Genomic DNA, 16,418 nt, shown 5'->3' on the forward strand with positions numbered 1-16,418 from the left:
GGACTGTGAGTTTGAGGCCAACCCAGGATACATAATGAGTTTGAGGCTGGCCTGGGCTACAAAACGAGACCCTGTTTTGAAAAACAAAACAAAAATCCATGAAAGAAGAAAATGCATAGACACGGTAGCTTTCCCTTTGTTTTTTGTTCCTTTTTTTCCTATCACATTAATGACAGTACCTTAAACACAGTGCCCCCAGGCCCCCATTTTGGACCTGTTGACATTTGTTCTTCTACAGTTGCACTGTGTGGCTTTATGTCTTCCCTCTAGGACCAGTTTTTTGTCTTGATGGTCGTGTGGCGTTGAATGACCTCTGCATTATGTTGTTTCACATGTACAGCTGTCTCGGGGGTTAAAGCCCAGATGTGGAGTTCTTAGGCGCATATCATATACCAGTGGCCCTGCCTAGTGATTTTAACCTGTTCGTCTCCTGCTGGCAGGAAATGAAATGCCTTATTTCCCACAGGCTCCTCAAAATGGCATTTTCACATACTTTCACATTTGTAATATATTAAGAAAAAATAGCCCTTCAGTGTATTATTTAACGGAATGAAATTGGATATCCTTTTTTATATATTTGAAATACATTGAATTTTCTATGCTTCGAGCCGTTTATATTCTTGTTTTATTTTTGTGTTTAGTCCTTGTTCTCTTGCTAGGCATCCTCTGTGTTTTAGAGATTTAGCAGCAATTTGTGATGGGAGATGCAGAGTGTATGTTTGTTTATTTTGAGGCAGGGTCTCCCTGTGTAGCCCAGGCTGGTCTTGAACTCACAGTGATCCTCTTGCCTCAGCCTCCTGAGTGCTGGAATTACAGGCATGCACCACCGTGACTGGCAGATATTTTGGTTTGTCTTTTTATGAGCAGTTTGATTTTTAGCTGGGCGAGGAGGCTGAGGCAAGAGGATCAATGTGAGTTGAAGGCCAGACTGGTCTACATAGAGAGACTCTGTCTCAAAAAAACAATTTTTTTTTTAATATATACACATTGGCCAGGCATGGTGGTACACACCTGTAGTCCTAGCACTCAGGAGGCTGAGGCAGGAGGATTGCCGTAAGTTCAAGGCCATCCTGGACTACATAGGGAGTCTCTGCCTCAAAAAGGAAAAAAAAAAAGGGAGAAAACACAGTGTTTTTTCCTCATGGCATATCACAGTTACATTTTCCCACCTAGCATTATGAGGCGAATCCCACTGTTTTCTCCTCCTTGCTTCTCGGGGCCCACCCGTGGGGAGCTGAGCACCCAGGCTGTGTTGGCCGGGCCGAGTGAGGCCCTTTAACTGGGGCGTGAGCCTGTTCAGCCCGCAGATTGGCCTTCTCCAGTGCTGGGAGCTGAGGACACAGATCGGCTCTGCTAGGGTCGGTGGCATGGAGGGAGAAGGTGTCTGGATGGTTTTGTTGAGTTCCTTTCAGCAAGGTGGGACCTGGCTCTCTAGGAAGCATCTCTTGTGTATAGGAAATGTTCTTTTTGACTCCTGAGAAAGTTATGTGACCAGTAACATTTGGGAGTCTTGATCAGAGCTGTTCTGGATTCTGTGGCTGGTGGTGCAGGGCCGGAAGTTGGGTTTCTTACAGAGGTCCGTGGCATAGGTGCTGGGTGGGGTTGGGCACCCTTTGTCCTCCTTCGGCTAGGGCCCTCTCCATCCTGGTTGTGTGCTGAAGGAGCAGGAGTCCCTGGTATCCCTAAGAGAGCGTGCCTTCAGATGTCCTGGCCTTGGGGCACTGTTTCTAGCTTTAGTCTGATGGGTGGGGAAGGCCGTGACATGAGACAGAAAATTTGAAGGGGCTCGTCATTGCCTTTATCCCGGGACCTTCCTGTCCTTCGGCTTCTTTCCCAGCAGTTTCTGTCCTGTGTCTGCACGCGGTCTCGCTTCTCCCACCTGTCTGTCCAGGCCCCTTTCCCCGCCGGTGTGGGAGTCCTTCATGGTGTCGTCTTACTGTAATTGCACTACGAGGCAGGGTTTCTGAAACTCAGGAGCTTTGTGCTGTTTCAGCTTTCCTTCTGTGTAGGTCTCCTTGGGCGAGCACAGTGGCAGGCCCTGGCTTTTTAGGAAGGCCTGGGTGAGGGGCTGGCAGACTGCAAGGTGTTAGCAGGTTTTGGGTTCAAGGGCTTTTGTGGTCTCCTGTGGCTTCCAGAGCAGAGTAGCTGAGATTAAGGGAAGGGGAGACTGCCTTGGGCTGGGCGCCTGCGGCCCTGTGGTCAGCCCTTCTGAGACCCCCGCTTTTCTGTGAGGCGGGCTCTCACCCCGCGCTCCAGCAGTCTTTATGATCTTCCTTGGTGCTTCTGTGCCTTGTTCTCGGTAGCGAAGCACGAGCATCTTGAAGAGCTCAGTTTGATGGGCTTGATGAGACTGGCCGCGCGTCCTAGCGGCTGGATGTGGCGCTGAGCGTGGAGGCCCGTTCCGCAGAGCTCCTGGGCGCTGGCGGCGTCACCGCCTGTTCAGCCAGGAGGCCGCCCGCACGAAGGGCAGCCCGGGCTCCCCGGCCCCACCGTCTCCGCCTCGACCCACGCGTCCTGGTTTCTGTTTTGCCAGCACGCCAAGGCAGAGAGCCCCCCGTCCGTGCAGTCCTCGGCCGCCTTCTCCGCGGCGGCCCCGTCCTCCAGTGCCCCTTCCTCGGCCGTCAGCCCGCCTGGCAGCGTGAGCACTGGCGGCCTCGGCCTGGGCGGGCCCGCCGTGAGCACGCCCGGCAGCACTGGCCGCGCCGCACCCTTGGCGACCACAGGTGGGTACCCGGGGCCTGTCCTGCCCGTCCCCGCCCCTCACGCCTGTGTATTAGGCTTCCCAAGCAGGGGCCAGGGCGTGGCGAGGAGGTTGGTTGTGTGTCACTCGGCCACGGCCAGGCGCGCGTGGCCCTCACGAGGCCGACCCTGCAGCCTTCAGGAGGGAATGATGGGGTCAGTTCGCCAGGTGAGCTTCGCTGGGGCCGGGTTCCTGGAGGCCTCTGTGCTTCTGGCTCTGCGTTCCTTTCTGCCCTGTTCCTACCTGGGGCTGGTGTGACTGTCAGCCACACGAGGCTGTCTTGCTGGGCTGAGCAGACAGGGGAAGCTCCTGAAACCTGCCTTTGACACGGCCTGTCCCGTCGCCGTCCTGCGTGGCCGCCGCGGCAGCTTTCCCGCGAGGAGGAGGGGTCCCTGTGGCGCGGTGACCTGGCTTCGCGTTTATGAGGCTGTGCTGGGGCAGCGAGGTGAAGACGACGTGGCGGAGGGAAGCTGCACGGCTCCTGAGGGCCGGGAAGCAAGGGCGGCCCAGGGCCCCAAATGCTCCGCGGAGGGCCTCCCGCTGCGCACCCCTCCTCCAGCCGGGCCGCTCCTAACGGTCTGCCGCTGCCGGTGCCGCCACCAGCTGGAGACCAAGCCTTCAGCACGTCAGCTGGGGGAGCTTTCCGGATCTACCCCTGGCAGCTTGCGTTTGGAGGAGGCATCTTGTCTGTGCTCGCGTTCGCTCGGTGCGGTGTGCCGTGGCCTGGAGGGCCGCAGTGCTCCTCCGAGGAGGGGTCTTGCGGCGGTGAAGCCGCGTCTGAGCTGGCGTGGGCCCTGGCTCCTCTCAGCCCCCTTGCAGCGTAACGCTCTAGGCCTCCTTCCAGAGCAGCTGAGGAGTCTCACCTTCGAGCGCTCCGCTCTACTCCATGTGTGATTTTTCACTCCGCAGGCAAAGCACCCCCAAACCTGCCTCAAGGGGTACCGCCCCTGCTGCACAACCAGTACCTCGTGGGCCCCGGAGGACTGCTTCCTGCCTACCCGGTGAGCACAGCTGGCGCCCGGCAGGGCCTGGCGAGGGCGTCGGGCCGGGCCAGCGGAGCCCAGCTTGGGCCGTGTCCTCCCTGAGCTCCCTGTCTCGGCCCCTTTCATTCCTTGTGCGTCTTCCGCCCTCAGACCCTTCCTGGACGGGACCGGTCCCTCAGCAGCTGGTCCCCGTCCATTCCTGGGTGTGTCTTACCCCCGGCCGTGTGGCCCTTTACACACGTGTTCTGGTTCCCCTGCAGATCTATGGCTACGAGGAGCTGCAGATGCTGCAGTCACGGCTGCCCATGGTAAGTGGAAGCGGGCTGGAGGAGGCCGTGGCCGTGCAGCCCCGGCGCCGCTGCGGGGAGTGCTGTGCTCGAGGGAGCACGTCTGTTGTGACCGTGGCTTAGGCGGGCGAGTGCCCTGGGGAAGCTGAAGTCCTGTGGGAGCTGGAGCCCCAGGAGACCTTCGCGGCCGCGCAGAGACGTGCTGCGAGACGTGCAGCGCTCAGCCCTGGGTTTTATAAAGGCTTCCTCCAAGCACTCTGGTTTTTTGCACTGCGTTGGCCGGTGCTTGTGCCCGCCGTGGCAGCGTCGCTGTTCTGCCCTCGGCCGAGCGGTGACGCTGCTGTCTGTAGACTGTCGTCTGGGCCTGGCCTGTCTGTCCACCCTGGGTCTCCCTGGTTTTTGCGGCCACACTGTCAAGCCAGGGCTGCCTCTTTATTCTGACCCAGGGTAAGAGGAGGAAGCCCTCCCTGGGCCTTCCATGGACAGCCACGGGAGCAGGGAGAGGGCACGGCGGGAAGTGGCCTGGCATCCTGCCCTGCCGGTGGCAGGACTGCCTTCTGGGTGGCCGCTCTGTTAGCCTGGTGTTTCCTGAGGCATCTGGCAGAGCTCGTCGACCCCTGGCTGTGGTCTCTCCTGCCCCTCCGTAACCACGCACCGCCTGCGCGGAGCGCCACCCAGGCACCGCGCTGGTGTGTGCGCTGACCATCCCGAGCGTCGCTCAGGCAGGTGTCATTGCAGCCAGTCAGTTCTTTTACTGAGTAAGTTTGATACAGTTGTCAATTTAAATTCCCTGTTGTGTCGTCTCGTGAAAGTGAAGGGAAAAGCGCGTGTGTGAGGAGTAGGCTTGGTGTTGCCGTGCGTGGGGCTGCGGGTGTCCGCCCAGCTCGGCTCTGCAGGGAGCGCAGCGCCGCGGCGGCGGCGGAGGCGGGGGTGAGCGGTGCTGCCCCAGTCTCTGCTCTCCTCAGCCTGCTCCCCTTGGTGTATGTGGCCTTCTTTTCTCAGCTTGTGCCTTAGAGAAAATCCCCCCGAGCCCACCTTTGGGATAAGCTGCTTTTCATTTCCCTGTGGGTCACTTTTTAGCATTTGGGGCTTTTGAGCCTGATTCCTGCCTTTGGAATTCCTCGTTGTCTGTGAGCGGCTCCCCCTCCGGGCTCGCATCCCACGGGCTCCGTGCGGTCTCCCAGTCCTTGTTCTGGCTGAGGCTGTGTGGGTTTCCTGGAGGTCACCCGGAGATGTGGCCGGAAGAGGCCAGGGTGGCTTGTCCCTGTGACCACAGATCCAGGGCGGCCCAAAGGCTTGCCGCCCTCCGCTGGACACGGGGTGTGTCCTGTGCTGAAGCGCGGGACGGGGGGCCGGGCAGCAGGGCCGCTTGTCCTTGGAGCTGCCACGTGTCTGTCTCGCAGCGCTGCCCTCACTGCCCTCCTTCCCGGCGTCTCTGCAGTGTTGCTGTCGCCAGGACACACAGGGTGGCGGGGAGGCCAGTGGCGGCTTAGGCCCTGTGCCTGCCTGGCACTGATCCGTGCCCCTTCAGACCTGCAAGGTTCTTCCTCCCCCTGCCGCCTCCCTGGCTGCTCCTGCCTCACGTAGGAAAGGCCGGAAGGTGGCTCGGCGTAAGGCCTCCGTCCCGCCCCGCCTGTGCGCGGAGCAGACGTGCAGACTGGGCCTGTGAAGCACGGGTCGGTCAGCGCTGTCCGCGTGCTGCCTCCGAGCTGTGCGGCCTGCCTGGGAAACGTGCGGTTGCCCACGGTGCCGCGTGCTGGGCCGCGTGCTGGGCCTCTCCTGAGCCGGAGGAGGCTTTGCCGAGAGTCCCGGTCTTTCACAGGATTACTACGGGATCCCCTTTGCTGCACCCCCAGCCCTTGCCAGCCGAGACGGCAGCCTGCCTAATAACCCGTATTCAGGTTGGTGGGCCCCGCGGGCACAGGTGGGAGGGTGGGAGCTGCCCGCCAGCCGGTCCCTGGGGAGGAAGGCAGATGAGGGAGGACTGCGGGGTTTCGTAGCAGCTCACGTGAGCGGTCGGCCTGACCTGCTGCTGTGTGCGGGAGGGAGCCAGTCTGGCCCTGTCCTCGCTTGTGTAAGGTCCAGTGTTCTCCTCCTAGGCGATGTCACCAAGTTCGGCCGGGGCGACTCTGCATCTCCCGCTCCGCCCACCACGCTAGCGCAGCCGCAGCAGAGCCAGTCCCAGGCGCACCCCACCGCCCAGCAGCCCTTTCTGAACCCTGCACTGCCGCCTGGCTACAGCTACACTGGCCTTCCCTACTACACTGGCGTCCCCAGTGCCTTCCAGTACGGGCCCGCCATGTTTGTGAGTATTTGGGGGGCCACAAGCCTTCCCCTGGCCATGCGTCCCTGGAAAGATGAACCCTGGGAGCGGCAGCGGGGAGGGGGCGGCGGGCGGAGCGGTTCAGGCGGAGTGCCGTTCATCTGCCGCTACCCCCGCGGTGCGCTGCCTTAGCGACCGCACAGGCCCTCCGCGCGTGGGCGTCACCCGTGTCCGAGGCTAAAGCACAAGGTACCTGACCTGCTCTGTCTCCTCGCATCACTTAGACCGGTACTCACCTGCTTCCCCAGGTCCCTCCAGCCTCAGCCAAACAGCACGGCGTGAGCCTCAGCACCGCCGCCACCCCCTTTCAGCAGGCCAGTGGCTATGGCCAGCCGGGCTACAGCACAGGTGAGGGGTGCGCCCAGCCAGCGTGGACAGAGCAGGGCCGGGCGGGCTCGTGAGCTCACGCGTGTCCCGCGTGCTGCCGTGCTAGGTTACGACGACCTCGCCCAGGGGACAGCAGCAGGTGACTACACCAAGGCTGGCTGCGCAGGATCCCCGCAGGCACCAAGCAAGTCTGCTGGTTCTGGGCCTGGCAAAGGTAGTGTTCACCCGCCCTCCCCGCGTCAAAACACGCGATTGTCTCCTCCTCGATCCTCGCGGGCAGGGCCACCTCTGTTCTTGGAGCTGGGGCCAGACGCTGTGGGGAACAGTAATTGCTTTTCCTCCTAGGAGCGTCCGTGTCTTCAGGTGCCACTGGCCTGCCTGATATGACTGCTTCTGTCTACAGCAAGACGCAGGTGAGGGAGGACCGCGGCGGGCGGATAGGTGGGTGGTCGCTGAAGCCCAGCCCGGCCCTCACCATTGGCGTCTTTGCCCTGCAGGCTTTTGACAAGCAGGGATTTCACGCAGGAACCCCTCCGCCTTTCAGCCTGCCCTCGGCCTTGGGCTCCACTGGCCCCTTGGCCCCCGGAGCAGCCCCTGGCTACGCGCCCGCGCCGTTTCTGCACATCCTGCCCGCCCACCAGCAGCCCCATTCGCAGCTGCTCCAGCACCACCTTCCGCAGGACGCCCAGGTGAGTGGAGGCGGCCACGGCCCTCCTGCCCTGGGGCGTGGGCTTTCTGCGGCCCTGACGGCCTTTTTCCCTCCTCAGAGCGGCTCGGGACAGTGCAGCCAGCCCAGTTCCCTGCAGCCCAAGTCTCAAGCCACCAAACCCACCTATGGCAGCTCTCCATACTGGACAAACTAGGCCACTGAGGGCAGGGCTTGCCCTGGGAAGGCAAGAAGGCGGGGAGCACGTTTCTGGGAGCCCAGGGCCCCTCCCTGGGTTCTGGAAGCTCTGCGGGGAGCCTTCCTCCCAGCCGCGCTGTTGTATGTAATGTAATGTAATGTAATGTATGTACGTATGTATGTATGTATGTATGTATTGTAAATGTGGTAGGAGCCTAGGGCCGCGAGTGGCCGCCAAGTCTGCTCTCCCGATCCAGACAGAAGCCACATCTCTGCCCTTGTTGTCCCCGTGGCCGCCAGGTGGTTTGGGCTTTGGGGTCAGTTCTCAGTGAAGAACCCCAGCTTATCTCCGCCCCTGCAAACCATTACTGGGGTTTCTCTCCCTCGTGCCTGCTTGGTACACGTTTCTGAGAAACGGGCCCTTCGTCACCTGCCATGGTTCCCCTTCCACCAAATCTTGGTCTGAGAACAGAGACGATCGCCTGCCCAGCAGGCTTCTGGCTCACTCTGTCCTCGAGCCAGGGCTTTTGCATCTGGTCCTGTGTCGGGGACCGCCGTCCTTCAGCCGACCTCTTAAAACAGTCCGATCTAGGTCTCAGAAGAAATACGCCAGTCAGCTCCCCTTCAGAAATCAAAGATCTGCCTCCATTTCAGTGCAAGCCCATCTCCCAGCCAAGGAGCCTCTATTCCAGTTGTCCTGAACTGGGTGGGCAACTGTTCAGGGGTTTCTCTTGCCCCAACTCCACCTAATAAAAGTTCTGAGAGCAAGCCTCGTGTCCGTGTGGTGGGGCTCAGCAGAGGTCCCTGAAGCCGCGCCTGGGGCTTCACGGGGCTGGGACGGACTTCCTGTGGCCAGTGTTGGGCTTGAGACTCTTTTCTTCTTTGCTGGACCTTCTCTTGGCCCAAAGGGTATGGCTGAAAAAGACAGCTAAACCTCCTGACGGGCCAGCCCGGTTTCGCAAAGTTAACGGTACTTAGCGGGAGGGCAGTCTCTCCCTCACAGGGCTCTGGCTACAAGAATGCCGAGGCGGGGTAACTTTTCCAAATCTAGAGCAAAGCTAGGACTGGGCAGCAGGGCTCTAGATGAGGTAATACCTGCCGGTGCTTTGTCTGCTTTTCATCAGACACCCTTGAGCGGCGGCCTAGGGCTGTGGTGGGACAGGGACTGCTGGGTCAGGTGGTTTCTCCACGTCCCCCAAAGTGTTAGCCTTGAGCTTCGTTCTCCATCACTGCACTTCAACCAGGCTAAGAAAATCTGTGCTGCCCGCTCAGGTACTGGTTGAGTATCCAAATGTTTGGGACCGGAAATACAGTAGGTCTCAGAGCATTTCAGGTTAGGGACACTTACTATACGGGTCAAGTTACTGCCTCCAAGCCAGCCTAGGCTCACAGGGTTCACCTTCGGTACTTCCGTGTCTACAGTCAGGAGCGGTGGTGACTTCTGACAGGATGCGTGAAGCCATTAACTCATTTGGAAGCTTAGCTAGAAAAAAGGGCCAGTGTCCACAAATGTAACTAAATATAGGGCTTTATTAATGTAAATCTTGCTTCATTCCTGGTATTACCAACAGGAAGCTGGGTACACGAATGACAAAAGCATGTGTCTGAGAAAGGCAGCGGAGGACCCTTCAGAGACTCGTGTATCGGAATTCAGTTAACAAACACGCCTTCAAGATCCTCCTTTCAAAGCTTTTGTGGTTCGGGGATGGTGATTCTCTGGGGAGGCAGGTGGGGTAGGTCAGAAAGGCACATTAGCCAGTTTCGGGGGTGGTTTTAATTTTTTCCACTACTGAGCATTATTTCTAAGGTAACAGTGAAAACATTGACACCACCTTTTACTTTTCAACACAAGGAGAAAAGAAGAGGGTCATCCCATGGGGAAAGCAATACAGGTATATTTTATTTCACATTTTATTAGTAGACAGATGGGCAGAGAAAGACAAAATAAAACACTAAAGGGGATGTCAACACAAAATGCATCAGATAATCTTTTCTCATAAGTTAAACTGAAGAAAACATCTACAACTTCGGCTAAGAAAGCTATTAAAGTCAGGTGTGTCCTGCTGGTTTCAAAATAGTGGAAAATTGCATCTGAATCTTTAGTTGTAAATGTAAACCTTTTTGTCAGAATGGGGAGGGTTGAGAATTAACTTCCAGCAGAAACTATACATTTTCCTCTTCGAATCTCCTACGTATATGCCCCAAACGTAAGGAAACCAGCAAGGAAAGAAGGAATTGCCAGGAAAGGCTGCGAGAGTCTGGCTAGGAGAAAAGAACTCTGGAATGGTAAGAAGGGCTGCGGGCAGGGAGACTCAGAAGCAACAGAATCACGGTATTTGACTTTCTCTTCAGCCTCAAAATACATGGAACTGAAGACCAATTCAGTGAGGCTTCAATTAGAATCAAGGAATCTAAAAATGCAGGATTTTAAGTTCACTTCACACCAAATCATCACGACTATCCTCACAAGGTTCTGGCGTGAACCTGAGGCCTCCACCCACTCCCGGGTGGGCTGGAGGGCACAAAACCAAAACCCCCACTCAAGCATTCTCCACAGGGTGTACTCTCGGGGGCAGAGGCCTGGAACCGGCATGGGGCTTTCGTAAGCGAGGCTACGCTATCGGGATACCTGCCGCCATCAGAATATTCCAGGCTTCTGGAACGGACTGTACTCGCACCAGAGGCAAACCCAGCCTGCAACAGAAGAGCCTGAAGCGGGGGCTTCTCTCGAGAGGTACGGCCTTCCCCTGGCGCTCTGGCTTCCTGAGTCCACATGCAACAGAGGCCAGCAGGGCCTGACGGGACAGAGCTGAGCAGCACAGCACCTCCCGCGATGCCACGGTGCCTGGCCTGGCCGGGCCTGCCCCCCGAGGGGGTGAGATGCGTCAGCAGAGAGAACGAAAGGCTTCATTTTAGGGCTCCACGACTGTAAGACCAAGCTACCGGCTGTAAACGTGTTGGGGGCGCTGGAGTGGGAGGTAAATCAGCATTGTCAAAGGCTTTGGCTCCAGAAGGTTTGCAGGTTATCTGAAAGCGTTACTTAAGTGTGGGGAGCAGATAGCTCATTTCAAAATTCTACAAGAGCTTTACACTCAGAAAACTTAATCGTGTAATAGTGTGTCTTCACAGAGCTTGCTTCCTCCGTCTGGAGTCGAGGTGTAACAGCAGTCCCACCCTGTGGGGAAGACACAGAGACTCTGGGACCGGGCTCAACAGTGTCCCGTAAGAACCTTAACGTGTTAAATATTCCCGTTTACTAACAGGCCAAACTTGATAGGCCAGAGTTGGCTGCTGGGAAATAGCTTAAGTTTGGGAGCATTTGAAGAGCAAATGAAAACCCTGAGATCAGAAAGGAAGGAGGAGCTAAGGAAGTAAGCATCACCTACTCTGACCATCCTAGGATCCGTCCTACCCGTCCCTCATCTGCCCTTTGGTTCTTTCTGAGCTAGGATTTGAAGCTGACACCGGTGTACAAGGATCTGCAGTAGGACTGTAGTCACCTTTTGCTGAATTTTCCTTCTGAAATCTGATTTTACATTACAGAGGTTTTTCCCAAAGAACACTGTAAATACACTATAAACTTATGCACCCCATTAACAAGAAAGTCACCTTCAGATTCTGTAGTCCCTGCATGGTAAAGGCTGCTAGATCTCAATCTTGATGGAGACCTGGGAATCAAACCTGCAGCACGGGCATGGCCCAAGTTCTGGCCTGGCCTGGCAACTGCCTGTAATCAATACCCTTGGCGCTGCCTGAAGAGACAGGCCCTGGGATGGGCCGTGTACAATTTCTGCTTGTACTTGAAATACACTGAAAGGAAGAAAGTCCAGATCACATCCAGTGAAGCAAGCAAGAACCAGTCACTCAAGTCTCACACTCCCACATTTATCACTATCAGTATAAGCAGCTCATTGACAAAATCTTTAACACATGCACCTAGGGTTAATACTGAGTAATTAAAAGTGGCTATTTAAATTAAAAACAAAACCAAACCATGTTACGGGGGTATCTTTGAGGGGAGGGCCGTGCTAAATACAACAGCTGTTTCCTCTCCAACACTGGCCACCAGCAGTTCTGACTTTTTCCCTCAGGAGCAGCAACCAGAGTTGGTGTTTTTTAACCCCTTGTTCTCACCACTAAAAATCCACACACTAATTTCTGCTTCCTCCCCATTTGCCTCACTGCCTGGTGGGAGGAAAAAACTTGCCTTTAAAATAAATAGCAACCAAGTGCTCCGTTCTATGGAAAGTATGAATATTTTATTTCAGAGTTTAGATCCCAATCAGTTAAAAAAAATAAAACCAAAAATCAAAATCTGATTTCTCTCCTCAGCGTAGCTAGAACCTCCATGTTCAAGTTTGTGGAGGCTGAAAGAGCACATTACGTCAGGCTTAGCAAGAAGTCAGTCCCTGATGCCCACGGAATCAAGCAAGTTCACCACCCAGGGCCGAGCGGATGTGCGCACGCTAACGTAAATGAGCAGCTACCCCTTGGCAAATCTGTGTGTGTGTTCTGCGTAAAGTTGGTGGGTTATTCTGTTTCCATTTCCTTCTGCTACCCAGGATGTGCAGCACTTGTGAACTCCCGATGGGTTCCCAGCTTGAAAACACATTAAATGTCTCAAAAAGACTATTTAATTCTTCAGGAATCTAAAAACAGACCAAACGTTTTGCTGTGAACATTTTGTAAAGACGAAGTGAGGCTGGAGTTTGGGTTTTTTTTTAAAAAAGAATCAATACAGTGATGGCAGGGTAAAGAACGCGAGAATTCAGACATTCTGTGGAGGGTTACTTTCTCTCCATTCAAGGTCCACAACAAGGAGCAAACTGAGATCCGTAAGGGGAGTCGGCAGGAGCTGTGTGTGTTTCCCCACCCCCTGGTGAATAGGTTTTTGCTGAGGGGCCGTGCTAGGTCCCCACTCGCTCCCCTCCCTTTGGCCTGAGACGGCAGGGCAGTACGGGGCGCTGAAGAGCGCGTCACGACTCCTCATTCCCAGAATCGTCGTCGTCGTAGCAGTCGGCGTCCTCCTCCTCCTCGTCTTCGTCGTCGATGTCGTCGTCGTACAAGTCGTCGTAAAGCAAGTCTGAGCTGTTGTCGTTGGAAGGCACTTTAGTTTTGATGCAGTACTCCGCCAGCGTGGTGGGGACCTTCACCCCGTCCTTCTCTGCTTCCGCCTTGGTGGCCGACACCTGCTTCCTGAGGACATGGAGGGTGACACAGGTCAGTTTGTGCTAAGTTTTTAAGATGGGACAACTCGCCGTCATCAAGATTTCTTACCACTGCTTTCCAAACTTCAGCACCTGCCCGAAAGCACCTGACGGATGCCCACACCACGCCCCAAGGCTTTCAACCCACCGCTACCACTTGGGAAAGCTTTAATGGCAACCTTTCGCGAGGGAAACGAACTACTAACGCAAGGGCGTGTTCAGCAACGGCTCTCAAACGCTGGCCCCAAACGACCTCTTCCTGTCTTCCCACCCCCACCCCATCTCACTGGGGAGCCTTAAACTCGGTAGAACCCGAACACCTCGCCGCGCCCCACCATCTACGGCCCTCTCCCGGCTCTCGCTGTGCACTGCTGTCGCCAGCTCCAGCGCTTCCAGGCCGCCGGTCTCTCTGCCGCACCCGGCAGCAGCCTGTTCTGTCTGGCTTCAGGTGTCCTTTCCCCGACCTGCCTGGCTCCTGGTCACTCAGAGCTCACGAATCCGTTTAAAGAAGGCTTGTTTGGTCAACTGCATTTAGCAGAACTCCTTTTTAAGAAATTTCTATAGTGCTGGGGAGGAAAACTAGGGCCCTGTATCCCTAAAGGAAGCACTGAGAACAGCTTCGGCCTCAGAGACAAGCTAATTTAAAGCAGCTGCCTACCCGCTCTCATGTCATCCTTCACATCTGCCCTACTTACTAGTAGTCCGTCTTCTCTTTATCTTTCTGAACGTTCTCTCTCCCCACATCAGACTTCACTAACGCAGATGCCACACCCTTAGCTACTTCCGCACGCGAGTGCCTGCAGTACAGTTCGGCAGCTGACAGTCCTTTTCAGTCACTCTCACAGCTGCTAGGCTTTTAGTCTCTGTACTCTGCCTGAGGTCCTGCGCCCACCCCCATGGTTTTATGCGGACTCCTCCTATGCTGGCAGCTCTCAGGCCTCCAGCTCACACTTTCCTCTCAACTGCAGATACTTAACCAAGCGCCTTCTGCATGCTAGTAACGCAGTAAGGTTACATTTTCCATTTTTTACCTCAATAGCCAGTTCCTCCCATTCTTCTTTTCTCACATACACACTGGTTACTAAAACCATAAATCTCAGCCCAAACCGTACTGCTTTACAGCCTGAATACTTAAGATCCATAGTCTCATTCCCACTGCCTCAGTTGGTCAGTGGTTTTTTCTCAGATCATCTCGTTCCTCCTAAAACTCACTTACTAAAACTAAGAACCATCTTTTCTTAAAGAATTTTTTTTTTTTTTTGTCTTTTTGAGACAGGGTCTCACTATGCAATTCAGGCTGGCCTTGCGCTCACTTTGTAGCCCAGGCTGGCTTCCAACTCAAGGTGATCCTCCTGCCTCAGCCTCCTGAGTGCCACACCCAGCAAAATTTCCATTCTTAAAACCCAGTGCTTTTTACTTAATTTCCCATCACTTCCCAAATCAGCATTTACATTTAGGCACTGAGGAACTACTTATAATGCCCTTGATGTACAAATGTGTTTGTTTCCTTTATGAGCCCCCACCCCCACCCCAGCACCTTTTTTTATTCACCCTGAAAAATGTGTGGTTATGAGGCATTATCTTTCCCTGGGAACTCTAATGTCTTACACATTCTCTGTTTGGTCCTTTATAGTTGCACTTACTATATACACAGTCATTTGTCTGTTTACAAATGCTAAGACGCTAAGCGTGAGATCCCTAAGGACAAAGGGCTGCAGTGATGATCTAGGAGAGAGAACCTGATACAGGACTGGCACATAATAAATGTTGAAAAAAATCAGACAAAAGAGATCCTCAAAATAGGTAACTAAATATAGACAGAAGCCGAGGAGGAGCACGTACGCAGTTCCTGTTGAGCACCACCTCTCCCCGAACAACAGGCTCCGGCCCGTTCTCTGCAACATCCCCGTCCTGCAGAACTCAGCTGACTCCTGCTCTCCCAAATTTCTATAGGCTCCGGCACTCACAGCCTCCAACGTCCGGTGCGCGTCCGTCACTGGGGTGGTCGCTGGTGCAGATGCCCAGCTTCTAACTATTTCATTAAGGAGCTATGGTTCAGGCAAGGTCTAAAGGTGGTCACAATGGGTAGAAAGCAGAACCGCTGACTTATATTACTGACTAGTCACACAGAGTGGTTTCTCTGCACCCCCCATTTCCTAGTATTTCTGCCAACCAGATTTACGGAGAGTCTGTCTGTACAGCAAGAGGCTGCTTAAAGTCCAGCGAGAACTGAACTCCTATGCACAGGATGAGTTGGAACGGTACTTGAGGTTCTATTTTAAGGTATACAAATGTATCATCGAAGGAGTTCAACACCTTGCAGAATTACTGGGCACTATTAAGAAAACCTCTGGGGTGTGGTGAGGAAATGAAATGACACCTTCTACTTTCCTACTCTCACACGGACGGAGAAACTGAGGACTCCCAGGTAACAAATAAATGGTCACACGAGGAGTGGCAGAGCCAGCAGCAGACTCCAAGTCTGTAGTTCTTTTTCTTCGTTCTACCTCTATTAGTGCTGTTAATGATGAGGACATCCAAAGGATATACTCGCTACTGCAGCCAAAAACCGCCAATAAACCACAGTGCTCCATTAATTAAAAAACTGAAAACCAAAACTACTATCTTTCATATGCCTAGAATCTCTGGCAAAATGTGTTATATTTAATGGACATGCTCCAAGTCTAGAACAGGGTGCCCAGAATGGCTAGGAAGGAAATCTGCAAACTTGACTTGTTAAGAACCTGGCAGTTTAGGTTCCTAGGAAAGCGCATCCTCTTCTAGTAGTAAGATCCTCTCTCAATAGCCAAGTTTAGCCGGGGACATAGCTCAGCAGCACAAGCGCCCGCCTGGCAAGTGCAAGGTCCTGAGTTCGATTCCCGGTACAAAAAAAAAAAGGAAAACAATCAACAGACAAGTTTACTACATTCAGGAAAGCTCTTCCCACACTATAAACCTAATTAAGAGCAGTTAACCTGAGTGAACAGGATATTTAAGTTTGATTTAAACCTCTGGTTCCAGAACACACTTGGGGTTGTATGAAGTCACAGAAAACAAACAAATACAAAACACAGAACCTTACCTAATGATCTCAGCATATTCTTTGTCTTTTCCTTTACTGTCCCTCCATTTCCTGAACATAACTGAAGCATCCACATTGGCTGGGGAGAAGGTGTTGGGCTCATTAAGCAGTGAGATTACACTTAACAGGATAGTCCTGAAAACACAGAAAAAGGGTCAGCTATGAACACCCATGTTTACAGTACTCAGAAGTATTTTGCTTTTTAAGGAAGTACAGATTTTTAAAAATGAGATTTTATTTGTACATTTTAGTTATACATAGAGATCATATATTCAGATTTTAAGTTTTCCTTTTCTTACCACCTGAACCTAGGCCTAGGAAAATTGATCACGATAAACTTTTGTTTTCAGTACTTAGCTGGTGAGGCCGGAAAACAAGCTTCCAACCAGGGAACAAGGCAGAGGCAATATGAGAGTCCAGTATGAAGGTCAGCATGTTGCAGGACATAAAGTGGACTCTAGAAGCCGCTGTCCCAACTGGCTGCCTAAAGAATTACTTAAGGTGGGTAGGAAAAAGCAAAGCCTGAAACATTTAGCTCTGAGACGTGGGACAGGGTAAAAATGACACTGTATAGATCCCATTTCTATTGTGGCCACTTAGAAGATAGTACCGCATACATATCCTC

At 54.1% G+C, this 16,418-nt stretch overlaps 2 protein-coding genes across 2 annotated transcripts in view; one reads left to right on the plus strand and one right to left on the minus strand.

The window, feature by feature from the left end:
- Window positions 1–8,272, plus strand: part of Ubap2 (ubiquitin associated protein 2) — a gene marked incomplete in the record, with an annotated part of 56,508 nt that extends 48,236 nt beyond the window's left edge. The window contains 10 exon segments of the mRNA XM_013523012.1: window positions 2,534–2,723; window positions 3,650–3,741; window positions 3,984–4,031; window positions 5,833–5,911; window positions 6,110–6,315; window positions 6,582–6,681; window positions 6,767–6,874; window positions 7,006–7,073; window positions 7,158–7,349; window positions 7,428–8,272. Coding sequence (XP_013378466.1) covers window positions 2,534–2,723; window positions 3,650–3,741; window positions 3,984–4,031; window positions 5,833–5,911; window positions 6,110–6,315; window positions 6,582–6,681; window positions 6,767–6,874; window positions 7,006–7,073; window positions 7,158–7,349; window positions 7,428–7,523 — 1,179 coding nt within the window.
- Window positions 8,273–9,016: 744 nt separating this feature from the next.
- LOC102015192 (methyl-CpG-binding domain protein 3) lies at window positions 9,017–12,552 on the minus strand (the record flags this gene model as incomplete). The annotated part of the gene is given in 1 exon segment (XM_013522947.1): window positions 9,017–12,552. A coding segment is annotated over 1 exon segment (72 nt), but the record flags the coding sequence as incomplete, so codon positions are not given.
- Between the last annotated feature and the right edge of the window lie 3,866 nt (window positions 12,553–16,418).

Source organism: Chinchilla lanigera, unplaced genomic scaffold, assembly GCF_000276665.1.
Source record: "Chinchilla lanigera isolate Chin_1 unplaced genomic scaffold, ChiLan1.0 scaffold00071, whole genome shotgun sequence".
In the NCBI taxonomy this organism is placed as follows: domain Eukaryota; kingdom Metazoa; phylum Chordata; class Mammalia; order Rodentia; family Chinchillidae; genus Chinchilla; species Chinchilla lanigera.